Here is a 13,885-nt window from a genome sequence, read left to right on the forward strand (position 1 = left end):
TGATTGTAAGAAAAGCAGGAGATGCACATTTCTTTACAGAAAAAAGGTCAACTAAGCAAGATATTAATGCTGCATAGTACAAATTTTATATGTATATGTAGATATGACAAATGCTGATGAAAAAGACAGACAGAAACAGGAGAACCTGATCTAATATCCACCACAGTCATATGGGAATCTTTCTTTTTGAATTATGTTTATTATAGGAAAAATTAAAGAAGTAAAGAATACAAACAAAGAGGGAAACACATTACTAAACACTGTATTTCCATATCAGGAGTCTGATACATCCTATTTCTGCTTCCACACCCCTTCTCTGTAGTACTCTGAGGAAGCAATAAGTTAGCAGAATGACTAGAGGCTTTTTTCAGCCACCATAAGGAATCACCCTTAGGTACCATGGTCCTATTGAAGTCAATGGGAAGCCATAGAATTTCCTGTCTAGTTTTGCTTTTGTTTTTTCATTTTTTCTCTAAGCAAGAGAAAATGCTGTTTATTCAGGCCAGATGAAAATGACTTTTACTTTGAGGTAGTTTCTGGTAGCTGAGGTTATAGTAAGGTCTCCCTTGAAAGGTTTATAATGGATCTGAACTTTAAAAAGAAGGAGCACAGTGAGAAAATAAGGAGCAGTCATCAAAGGGGAGTTACTTACTCAGGGCATTCTTGTAAACATCTGTCTTTGTGGAGGAAGAGCGATCTTCAGCCTGACACTTCTGGCAGTGCCAGTGGTCGAAGCACACCTCACAGCCATCCATGCACATTTCGCACTTGCCACTTGCAACATTGCCAAAAGTTTTTTGAGGGCACAGAGAAACACAAGTATCATGGGTAAGAAATTTTCCTGGCAAAAGAGCAATCCATGTGGGAAAAGACACCAATTAGAAATACCTTTAAAAGATTCCTGGCTTGGATAGCTATAAAGAAAGCTTTCAACCTCCCTGAAATGTAACTTTTTGATGCTTAAAAACACGACTAGAACATTCTTTAAGCCATTTCCCAAAATAGTTTGCTCAATCTTCACTGAAATTTAAGGTTAGAAGGAATCATCAGGATTACCTAGTACATCTTCCTGAATAAATCACTATTGAGTAATTCCTGCATGGTGTCTACAATTTTTGATTGAAAATAAAGGAAAGGAGCAGCATCCACCTAATAATTTTTTTAATCTATATTGCTAAAGGTATGTGCTTACTTCCTAGCTGATGCTTGACTTCATCTGATAATTGCCTGATTACCTGTCTATGCTTTAAGTTGTCAAAGAACTTCCTAGTGACCATTGACGAAAATACTCCCTGGAAGTGTGTAGGATACGGACTATTTTAGTCTCTTGCAAAACTTACCCAAAGAAGTTGAAGTCTCTTACCTTCTGGACATGAAGTACATAAGTCAGCAGATTTCTCACAGGTCCTGCATGAAGGGTCACAGGACTGCAGTATTTTTTTTGCATCTGGCATGAAAATGAAAAACATTCTTTTTTTTTTTCCTGTCTGATAGGACAGTTTTGTTCATTTCCCTTCCTTCTTGTAGGGCCATTTTCTATGGCTATTTCTAAGCTGTTTTGAAAACGTACCTCAGTGAATTTTTTAATTCAGTAAGTTGAAGAAGTTGATGATTGTATTCAAGAGTTGTAATGAAGGAAAACATAAATGTTACCCTGAAATCCACTAAGGCACTCTTCTGAATTGTTCATCGCAACTGAGAACAATAATACATCTTAATAATGTTAGTTTCAATGTAGGGATCCCAAACCAAATCCAGATCTGTAATCCTAATAAATTATAAACTAGAAAGTATGTAAATTTGGACGGCTTAGTGTACTGAGGTATTTTCCTGGGGATTTTTTATTAGCTGGTTGCAGAACACCATTATCCTGTAACTAAGGGAGAAAACTCTGAGCAGGAAGGAGAAAAATGAGTGTTTGAAAATAAGATCTGCTAAGTAGTTCTCCCCAAAGCCATTGCCTGCTATTTCCCTCCAAAAAGAAGAGTCTGATCTGTGTCAAATGGAGCTTTTATACCTGCGGAAAACTAAGACTTTGGTTACGCTTTGCATAGACTTCATTCAATGTGTTACTCAGCTCTAAAATGACAAGAAGATGCAAGGATTATATGTAATATTGAGAAAGTCTGTTGTGCAACATGATAGGTCCCAGCATACAGCTCTATATTTTGATCCATTCAACAATAAGTAGGTGCATGTCTGATGAAAAAGTAATTGTGGGCCAGTGGATAGAAGACAGTAGCCTTTTGATTGTGCTGAAAATAAAAAATAAAGAATAAATCAGAAGTTGTTTGAAGATTGAGCTTTTCACCTCTGTTAACACATCCAGCTCCTCCTGCCAATTAAATATGTATGATTTCTGTAACTTGATGGACTGGCTAACAGTATCCATTAGTCATATGCATAAGCATATCACTACACTTTTTAGTTGTACCTGTTATGGCAAGGTACTTTAAAATGTTGACATTGTGAATGAAAGTAATGAAATCAAATACTTGGAGTAAAAAGAGGAGACAGGAGAACAGGAGACTTATATAGAGCCCTTTCCCACAAGAGGAAATGATGGGTATTTTATTAAGCAGAGAAGCACTCAATAGAAAAGTGGGTATGTGTATAACGTGGCACAGGGGCAGAAGAAGGAGGAATAATAATAAATATTATTCATAACTGTATTGTTAAATGAGTTGAACCATAGCTATCTCAGCGAAAGAATGTGGCTAGGAGATGGTTCGTAACAATATGTCACATCCACGCCTGGTTCTACCAGCAGCTGAGAACATCTTAAAAACTTTGTGTGCTAAAAAATCTTTCAATATGCTGTCCCTGGCCATAACAAGAACAATTCAGGAGGATTCAACACGGATCAAAACTTGGATGTTTAATAGTAGGGCACTCTGCAAACATGTGATTAGTCGTTCTTTGCCAGGACTACTTGTGAATGCTGCTTGCACAGGGTAGTGGAAGCCTGTAGTATTGCAAGTCTTGTTTGTAACTGGCACAATATAAAGCAGACATAGTAGGAGATTAGCAGAGTTTTCATTGTCACCACTGTTCTGGCTACAGGAACTCTGTCCTCCTTGAACAGGGGCACAAGACTGTTTGCAGGATCTGGGCACAGGCCATAGTATTCACAGGCTAAGGTACCTCACGAAGGAAAACTGCACACTGAATGTGAATGTGATCTGCCTAGTCTGAAGCCAATGGACAAAGTATTAGACCCACAAGACAGCAAATAGCTTTAGCTTTGGTCTTAGTAGCCAGAAGTGTTGGTGGCCATGGTGAGGCAAGGACCAAGACAGGTGTGACTAGGATGGTATTTCAGTAAGTACCCCCTGAAGACAATTTTCAACTCCAAAGGTAAAGAGGCCTTCTGGAGGTAGAAAATGCCTGAAACTGAATTTTGAGATGTGCAGCCTCAAGCTCTGCTAAATAGCTGACATAAAACCCGTGGGTTTGAGTACACAGGAAGGCTGTGTCACCTTTGTGACTTCACAGTTTGAGAATACTTGAACCTATGCTGTATACAATAGGGTATCTTGCAAAAAATAAAACTTCTGGAAAGGCTCTTTGGAAAGAAAAACAAGTGAGGAAGGTACAGAGTCCCTGGCCTGTGGGATGAAGAAAAGGTGGAAATGATGTATAAACATTGAGAGCTGTAGATGTGGAGGGGGTGGTATTTACTAATAAGTAATTTCTAAAGTTGCAGGGGTAAGAGGATAGCACATGGTTAGCTCTTTATGAAGGATGGGAGAGACACAAGGAGACCTCAGTGTGTGAAGTGAATTCAGTGATACCTAAAGTAGCAATGAAACGCCTTATCTTCTGGTATCATCAGTATAACTGGGGCCTCAGTGCTGAGGCTCTTTTCAATATGGCTCCTGCTGCTAGGGAGGCAGTTGTCAGATTCACTGAATGCTTAGGGTGGAAGGAGATATTTTGGAAAATCCTGATTAGGCTCTGTACTTTGTTCTATCTATGTGTATGTTATATGTATGTATACATGGAGATAAACAGTTGGGTAGTTTAGGGAATGAAGAGCTAGAGTAACAAAGTAGTTTTAGGATACTCTTTTTATTTGTGTAAGTTTCACCCTTTAGAAGAATGAGCATTTAGTTTTGCTTTTCTTACCCCTTCTTAAGTGTGTGGATGTGGATATCTTACAAGGCTTTCTGCAATAGCAGGTCTTGTGAGTTTACATCCTTTCTGTCTCTTGCTGACAGAAAGGATCTATCTCTTTTTTTACCTGCAGAAGACCTATTTTCTTTATGTCAGGTTACAACATGCTGTTCCAAGAGGATTCTAGTCTGTTTAAGTGCCCCTAAGTGTAGAGGGCAGTTTGAGTTTCTTTCAAGCCTCTGTATCTACCTTACCAAATATCACGCAAACATATTCAGTTTATTATTATTTCCAGATAATCCTCAAAGTAACTTGCTGGTGACCATTGCTCACTCTTATAAGAGTCACTAGAGTAAGCAATGGCCACAAGATTTTTCTGGAGAGACTAATCCTTAGCTTCATGTTTTTTCCTGACACTTCTCTATTGAACAAATCCTTAGAAAAGTGTCCTTCTTGATGTCATCTGTAAGAATATAAGGAATACTCTGGAAAAGCTGGATGTTTGATGTTAATAGATTTTCTATTCTCCTATCCTTAAATAGGCAGACCTTTTCTCTTTTTCTGCTCTTGACAGAAGATCCACTCTGGCCTGCAGTGGGGATCTTTCCCTTTTAGATACTGGTCATTTGGTAGTCTGTGAAAAAGAACATTACTTGAATAAGTGATGATATGTTACACAGCCATGTAGTTTTTGGTTGTTGATTTTTTTTTTTCACTTTGCTTGTAGCACCTTGGCTGAAGGAAAGACCATCTGTTCCTAATGTCTGCCTGCAGTTGCACATCCTCTGTTACCCCACTAGGTGCTTTGATAAACCTTCACAGTTTGTCAAGACAGAGTTCTGATTTTCCCACTGAAAATATCACTGGCTTTTTTTCTAAATATGCAGGATTTAGATTTTTCGTTTCCCTTTTCAGTAGCTTTGTGTCCAGCTACCTTACCCTGGCTTATATTTTATTTTTTCAAAAATCCCTCCTGAGTAGTTTTAAATGCTGTATTTTAATACTAGTTATGTGTGTGAAGAAACAACCCAGAAATACTACTGAAGTATGTTTTGCCAGGGGAAAAGGACCTTGATCCTGGCAAGAGAGTTGATAAGATATAAAAAAAAAATAGCAGGAAGTTAAGGTTAAGCAGAGTTGTTGGTAACTACTGCTGACTAATATTTAAACGAGCTTATGGTTTCAAAAACATTTCAAGCCTTATAAAGATCCTTTTTTTGGTGATGTACTTTTTATTTCCATTTAATCCTTGCCCCTTTGGCATTTGTTATTTCCTGTAATATTTGCTGGTCACCACCAGAGGGGAATGTACACAAGCAATTGGGCTTCTGGTACCTGGCACAGGAGACAACTTTTAGCTTTCCAGTCAAATGCAAGAGCTTAAATGCCCAAACTTTAGTACTGACAGAAGAAATCTTACAATTTTTTTTTTTTATTTTTTTTTTTAATAAATTCTGGACATTTAAACCAAGATTTTTTCTGTATTAAAGCTGTTACTGACTGTAAATAGACTTTAGTTTACTAAAGAAACCCACCCAACACATGTTCAGAATAAAGTGGAGTTTCAAAATGTAATTTTTTTGCTTAGCAGAAAGTTCCCAAATGGGCAAATGTGATGCAAGAGATTTGTTTACAGAAGCCAGTGTACACTGCTTGCAATAATGTAACCAGAGCTTTCAAAAGATAGCCTTACAAAGCTGAAAAATGGTCATGCAAAATGTATTACCTTTGTCTTTGGACTAATGATAAATGGAAAGCTTGGAACTGACTGGTTTAAGTTGTTGGGTTGTATTTTGCTTTTACCTAAAGTATGCCATTCTGTACTTGAGGATCCAACAAACTTTCCTTTAAAATTTCAGTCTGTAACTTTTATGGTTGCAACTGCAACTTCTAAATGTGGAAGTCATAAGTCTATGATGTGGAGCTGTAAGCCACTCGTATTTGAAAAATGGGACGTTGACTCCAAAAAAACCACTGTATTCTATTATTATACTGTTCTGCTTTTCTTTTTTTAAAGGCCAATATATATGACCTTCTCAGACCTATTGAGCTACTTTTAGCCTTATGAATATAGTCTTTCTTTTTTCTTTTTTCCTTTTTCCTTTTTTTTTTTTTTTTCTTTTTTAAAATAGAAGTGCCTTCTATTTAAACTGTGTTCAGGTCAGAGTCACAATGTCACTATGATTCTTGCGTCATTGTCAGAATGAGTAACAACTTTGTCAGACACCCAGCTAAATCTCTCTCATTCCCATCTAGAAACTGAGAAACTGAATCACACTGTGCTGTTTCTTGAGCTAAGGTTTACTGCAGCTCTAAAGCTATCATAGGAATCTTGCCTATTCAATCTATTCAGGGATTATCAAACTGGAAGGGTGAGGAAAGACTGAAAAATGGGGTTTTTTTTCTATTTTCTTTTCTCATTTGGGCTTGTGCAACTTGGATGAGACAATGGGAGAGTTTCTTGAAACCTAGAACTGTAAGACTTTAATTGTCAATCCCAAAATGAATTGTGGAAAAGAAGAGTAAAATTTAACTTCATTTAACAAAATGTCCCCATATTTCTTTTCTTTTTACTTAAGTGATCTTACTTTGAGGTCCCAGATTTTTTTTCTATCTAATTTTAGAGAAGGAGTTAGTAAGTCCCAAAAGATATTCAGGGTGAAAAACATGGGTCCATGTTGAAAGAACTGTGGGCCTCTTTACATGCTCACAACTTGTTCTGGAAAATGTGAAATGTATTAAAAAAAAACCTACATGAAACCCCCTACAAAACCTGAGGACATTGTCCTGGGTTCAGCTATAGCAGTCATTTTTTCTCCTTCTTAGTAGCTGGTGCAGTGCTGTGTTTTTGACTTTCAGTCTGGGAACAACGCTGATAACACCGATGTTTTTAAGTTGTTGCTAAGTAATGTTTACTCTGACCAAGGACTTTCTCAGTCTCATGCTTTGCCAGAGAGGAGGGGAAGCCAGGAGGAAGCAGAGGCAGGACACCTGACCCAAACTGGCCAAAGGGGTATTCCATACCACAGCACGTCATGCCCAGTATATAAACTGGGGAGAGTTACCCGGAAGGCCCAGATCGCTGCTCGGGTCGGGCTGGGTATCGGTTGGCGGGTGGTGAGCGGTTGTGTCCTTTTCCCTTGTTATTCCTCTTATCATTATTACTGGTAGCAGTAGTGGTTTGTATTATACCTTAGTTACTGGAGAGCTGTTATCTCAACTCGTGGGAGTTACATTCCTTCGATTCTCCTCCCCATCCCTCCGGGAGCGGGGGGAGGAAGGAAAAGGGGGGGAGTGAGCGAGCGGCTGCGTGGTTCCAAGTTGCCGGCTGGGTTTGAACCACGACAGACATATAAGCAGAGATACAGCCATAACTAAAGAAACATGCCTTTAAACACGATAGCGTTTGAAGTATCTTATGATCCTTCCTTAATTTCATTTAAACCCACAACTAAGAATCGTTACTAGTATATACTCATCCTCTTTATGCTGCCCATCTTGTTCTCTCTACCCACTCCATGGACAATGGGTTGTTATGCTAGATAGTGCAAGCAGTAAGTGTTCAGACACTTAAAACATGGTTTGTTTTCTTCATTTTAAATCTTACTTATTCATGTTCTTCTGTGAATAAAAGGGGGACTTAAAAAGTTGTATTTTTAAGCTGCTACCGAGGTAGCTCCCTGCGTACATTTGTAATACCCTTAGCTTCTAGACACTGACTTCTATGAGGAGAGTATTTTTACAGTGTATTTACATAATAATACATATATTATTGTAGGACCATGGCAGAATTGCCGCAGTGAGAAATGTAGGAGGAAATGAAGTGCCTCAGCTGTTTGTAACTGCAAACGCATTCCTTTCAGAAGGTGACCTGTCTAGCTTTTACACTGTGTAATGAGATGTGATTTGAATGTGATACAGTTGAGATGCTACTTAGCTTGTTAGATTTTATTCTGCATATGGCACTGGCCTTGCAAAACTGATAGTCATGATAAAACCCACAAAACCAGGTTACGTATCTCCATGAGGTAATTATAATTACATAGACACAGTAAAACAAAATGAAAACAATATACATATGTAATAAAATACTAGACCTATCCTATTTTGAAGATTTATGTGAATTATAAATTTAAGGAACTATAGGAATTCTGAGAAGTAAATCACAATCCCTAATAACCATTAATTCCCAATCTAGTTATTTTGTAACAACATAACATAACAACATTACATTACAAACAAATAGTGAGAATTTGAAGTTGGCATGTTTAAAAACATATCTGATAATGAATCAGTTTTGCTTGCCACTAGCAACCTGAAATTTCAGATATGGAGGACACTTACAAAAGTTCCCTAACTCTTTCCATGAATCTTTAATTCTGCACTCTAAATGCCGTAACATTTTCACAGTTGGAAGATTATGACCTGTTCTATCCTGCTGCTGGTTTGTCTACTGTCTTCTGCCCACCCCACTCCTTTCTTTTTTTCCCTTCTGTATTCTGAGACCTTTATAGGTATACCTGCATGACTGCATTAAGGTTCTTTCAAATAATCTTTTTGAAACCTGAATTATTTTTTTTCTCTCTCATTCAGTACATTTTTACTGTTTTTATTTTACTCTATATTTAGGAAAAGGAAAATACACAAGATGGATGCAGTTCATCAATGGCTGCTTGTGGGAGATTACTCTTATTATTGGGGTGGATGTAATAGCAAACAGAACTGGCTGCTATTTAGCTGCAAGATTTACCACAGCATATATTATCTGCATGTGAAGAAGCACATATTCCATTTTGAGTTTGCATCAGAAACAGACCTCATTCCATACTCATTTTTTTCCTTTTGTACTTTTCAGAAGAATGCAGTAGGCTAAACTGTGTAACTGAGGAATGAACAAGTTTTTAGGGTGTGTATTTACAATGAACACGCAAAATGAATACCTGACCAGAGCTTTCAAAATGTCTAATCCATTTGAAAGGGTGTGTGTATTCACTTGATGAATCAAGCTTACACTAGTGTGTCTCCTGGCTTCCAAAGTAATTTCATCATCTGGTACATAAGATAAAATACAGATGTTTCACTCTAGGAACATAGAGCTCAACCTCTTTTTATTTTTTTTTTTTTAAATTTTTTTTCCTTCTTTCTTGGCTTGCCTTGTTTTTTTAAAAGCATGGGTAACAGGCACGGTCTGTTGCATTATTGCAGACCTGAATATGACTTATTAATGATTCCTGATATAAGTTGGACTATTTGCCCAGCAAAGTATACCCCCAAAGTAAATAATCATTTTATGAGGTTGTTTTTTACAGAATGTTTTAGAGTGTGTATAGAATGCTGGAGTGTGTGCTCCTAAAAATTCAAAAGACTGGTCTATCATTTATCTTTGCATAAGAAACATTAATTGAAAGCTTAAATATGGAAAGAAGTGTATTCTGCATTCACAGAGGTTTTAACCTTCACCTAGATGGACTATACTCTCAAACTGCAAAGAAAGTCAGATTCTATTTTGGTTTCTCTGTGGCAGGCTCTGATGTACTGCCCTTTAACTTATGTGAGCCTCGGAATCAAAAAAAACAACAGTCTTTTTTTCCCAAAACTCATTTTGTCCCGTATGGCACATCAACAGAGTCATTAAAACCACAATGGAACCCACCGAATCCATGTGGCTGGGAGAGAAATGGCTTCATTACTTGTAAATATAGTTCAAGGTCTAATACGTCAGCTGTCTGTTAGTAACATTTCTAAAGAAAAAGAATGAATAGAAGACTAACTTGGTAAATGCTGACATAAACTACTGGATTTGGAAATTTTGGCTATCTTCCTAGTTGCATCGTATTCTTGCATTGTCTGGAGCAAGGCATGTGCTGAGGATGAGCTTGGTGCTACTCATAGACTCATAGAATGGTTTGGGTTAGAAGTGACCTTAAAGATGATCTAGTTCCAACCCACCCTGCCATGGGCAGGGGCACCTTCCCTTAGACCAGCTTGCTCAAAGCCACTTCCAGCCTGGCCTTGAACACTGCCAGGGATGACACAGCTACAGCTTGTCTGGCAACCTGTCCCAGTGCCTCATCACCCTCACAGCAAAGAATTTCTTCCTAATGTCTGATCTAAATCTCCCCTCTTTCAGTTTAAAGCCATTCCCTCCTGTTTTAGTACTACTTGCTCTTATAAAAGTCACTCTCCAGATATCTTGTAGGCCCTGTTTAGATACTGGAAGGCTGCTCTAAGGTCTCCTTTGAGCCTTCTCTTCTGCAGGCTGAAAAAGCCCAGCTCTCTCTCATCCTGTCTTCATAAGAGAAGTGCTCCAGCCCTCAGAGCATCTTTGTGGCTCTCCTCGGGCCTTGCTCCAAACGGTCACCATCCCTCTTGTGTTGTTGCTTCCAGAGCTGGATGCAGTACTGCAGGTGGGGTCTCATGAGAGCAGAGTAGAGGGAGACAATCACCTCCTTCATACAGCCCAGGAAACGGTTGGTTTCTGGGCTGCAAGCACACACTGAAGCTGGCTCATGTTCAACTTCTCGTCAATCAACACCCTGAAGACCTTCTCCTCAGGGCTGCTCTCAATTCATTCTCCACCCGGCCTGTAGTTGTGCCTTGGATCATCTTCATTCCCATGACAGCGGTGAGGTTTATCTCATACTGCATTGTTGAAAAAAGCAGTAAAATACAATGGCTGCCTCTCCTAAATTTTATTGGTTTTCAGAAAGCTTTTGAGAATGACCAAAATAATTGTAACAGATTGTGAAACTTTCCTTTCTTTTCCTTTCCTTTCCTTTCCTTTCCTTTCCTTTCCTTTCCTTTCCTTTCCTTTCCTTTCCTTTCCTTTCCATTTCCTTTTCTTTTTCTCTTCTTTTTCTTTTTTCCTTTCCTTTCCTTTCCTTTCCTTTCCTTTCCTTTCCTTTCCTTTCCTTTCCTTTCCTTTCCTTTCCTTTCCTTTCCTTTCCTTTCCTTTCCTTTCCTTTCCTTTCCTTTCCTTTCCTTTCCTTTCCTTTCCTTTCCTTTCCTTTCCTTTCCTTTCCTTTCCTTTCCTTTCCTTTCCTTTCCTTTCCTTTCCTTTCCTTTCCTTTCCTTTCCTTTCCTTTCCTTTCCTTTCCTTTCCTTTCCTTTCCTTTCCTTTCCTTTCCTTTCCTTTCCTTTCCTTTCCTTTCCTTTCCTTTCCCTTCCCTTCCCTTCCCTTCCCTACCCACATATTTCAAACAGTATCAGGGTGTGAAATGTACTGCCTATGAACTGGCCTATGTGTGTGATGTAATACTAGAGTTAAATGCCATTTGCTTCTGCCTGAGTCCTATATTCTTCTTTAAGAATCTTCAGCATGAAATGAGAATTAAAAGAAAAAAATCAGTTGTAAATCTGGACTTAGTTGATAATTACCTCTTCAATGCATTATCAAAAGAAATGAGTAAAAGAGTGATATTATAGCCAAAAAAATCAGCCATTTAGATTTTCTTGTTAATTAGCAGATGCAAATGACTGTTATGAGAACCAGAAAATCCAACAGTATCTGAGCAAGAAGCCTCACAAACTGTTGATAGATTTACCCACTGTCAGTAAAGACAATGACAATGTCATTAACATTTTGACTTGAATGTTAGTGCTATTTGGAAGCCTACCCTAGTGAGAAAAGGCTGAAGCCATTTCACAGTTCAACATCACTTTCTCAGCAGTTACATGGCACACCTGCAGACACACTGCAGGAATCCCAGCAAGCGTATCCAAGAAAAGGTGAAGAGCCACGAGCCAGGTTCCCTGGGCTCCTATCACCAGCGGTAGCAGAAATCCTGTAATTTTGGAGCAGCCATTAATCTTCAAGCCGGTATAGCTCTGACAGAGATGTACCTTACTGTCTGAAATACCCATAAATAAGATGTGTTTTAACTACTGGAAGAAAAGTGAAACAGTATGCAAGATGAAGTGAAAGGTTTTCAGCAATGCTATACACAGAACTGCATCAGCTGCCTACTCAAAAGAAAAAAACTGACAATAAGTCACCTCATTCGACAGTGTGAGAAATAGATAACCAATAGATCAACCAAATTACAGATGTGCTCTTCCCTGGCATTGATGAAGATAGTCTCAAATTGAAAACATACTAACTCATATGGATGAAACACAAGAAAATGCATGGAGGAGACCAACTTTCTATTAATATTTCTCATTTTTAGATCTCAGATCTTTTTCTGAAGTGAAGAAATGTCATTCCTTTTGATACAACATTTCACCATAGGTAGGCAATGAATAGAAATGGTCAATATTTTTTCTGAAAATATTGGTTAGTGTATTTTAATTTTTAATGCCAGGTTGTATAGATCTAAGGATAGTCATTCTTTGATGTGTTTGAGTCAAATAAAGACATAGGAATCAGAGGAAAATTTGTATTTGATAGAAAAATAAAGCTGGAAGGCACCTTAAGCAATCTAGTCTCTTGCTCCATTCAGTAAACATCCTTGTCAGATGCTTTTCATGTGTTCTTAAAGACCCCTAGTGATGGAAATCCCCAAACTTCCTCAAAGGTTCTATTACTCCATTATTCCATTTGAAGGTCCCCTTTTTTCTAATGCCAAATCTAAACCTCCTTTTCTGCATTTTAAGTCCTACTTACTTCACTTACAGATACCCAATCTATTCTGTTCTCTGTGACTGTGTTTTTCTCAGCTTTCTCATTTAGTTCTAAACCCCTCATTTATCACAACTTTTCATTGTAAATAATTTTCTCCCTAGATTTCTGGTAATCCTCACTGTTTCCTCTAATCAGCCCACTTCTTTCTTTCAACAGTGTGCCCAAAACCGAAGGTGTTATTCCAGCTGATGCTTTACAATTATAAAGAAAGTGAAAGGATTATGTGACATTGACTTTTCTCTTTGTTTACAGTGATCAGCAAAAGAGCTATTGAAACTCCAGAGGAAATTTTACCCTTTGTTGGAGAGTATGATATACACATAATTAAAAAGTGCCACTTTCAATCCTAACTATTGAAATTCCTCGTGTTGCACATGTTTCACTTAAAAAGAATGGACATTCATAGCAAATGAGTTTTAATTTGTGTGCTGGGTGGTAAATTCATTACTGCTTCATCTGGTAACATAACCTATTCAGTTGTACTTTATGTAACTGACATAATGGGAATGACAAATTTTCTCCTATTCACTTTTCATTTAACACTTTGTTATCAAGAAATTTGTGACAGAACTGGGATGCATTTGAAAATAATTTAAAAAATTAATTAAAATAATTCCCTCAACAGCTTTAATTTTTAAAAACATATTCCTTCCAAATTTTATTTTATTTTTTTTTTTTTTGAGAGAAAACTGTTTTCCCCATGCTATAGATGAGGGCACCAAGAAAGAATTGATTATTTTGTGAAGGTTGTACAAATGGCCAAAGTAGGACAAGAACTTCAAAATGTAGTTCTGTGTCTTGTGTTTGGTTCCCTTAGACAGTGGTGCATGCCTAAATTAAGGGGAGAAAAGAAGAGCTTGCTTTTAAACACATACCACATACACAGACAGACACATACTTGACTACTTTCCATTTCCTCCAGTTCTACATATTTCTATGCAGGGAATCGGTAGCTCCAAAACTCGTCTAAAACATAGCTTGAAGGCTTCCAGTGCTTTAGATAAGGAACTCCCAGTACTTTAACCTATTATCTATCTTTTATCTTTTCCTTTTTTTTTTTTAACTTCTATCCATCTAGATAAGGCAACTCCTAGATAAGGAACACCCAAGTTGTATTAAAATATGCTATTTGCAAGAAGATGAATT

General features: G+C 37.8%; 1 protein-coding gene across 1 annotated transcript in view; it reads right to left on the reverse strand.

The window, feature by feature from the left end:
- The window catches only part of LOC104410625 (proprotein convertase subtilisin/kexin type 5-like), a gene marked incomplete at its 5' end in the record, with an annotated part of 51,284 nt that overhangs the window by 12,526 nt on the left and 24,873 nt on the right, over positions 1–13,885 (reverse strand). The window contains one exon of the mRNA XM_010020855.1: positions 653–841. Coding sequence (XP_010019157.1) covers positions 653–841 — 189 coding nt within the window. The remainder of the gene's footprint in view (positions 1–652; positions 842–13,885) is intronic.

This window comes from Nestor notabilis, unplaced genomic scaffold (genome assembly GCF_000696875.1).
Source record: "Nestor notabilis isolate BGI_N333 unplaced genomic scaffold, ASM69687v1 scaffold2038, whole genome shotgun sequence".
In the NCBI taxonomy this organism is placed as follows: Eukaryota; Metazoa; Chordata; class Aves; order Psittaciformes; family Psittacidae; genus Nestor; species Nestor notabilis.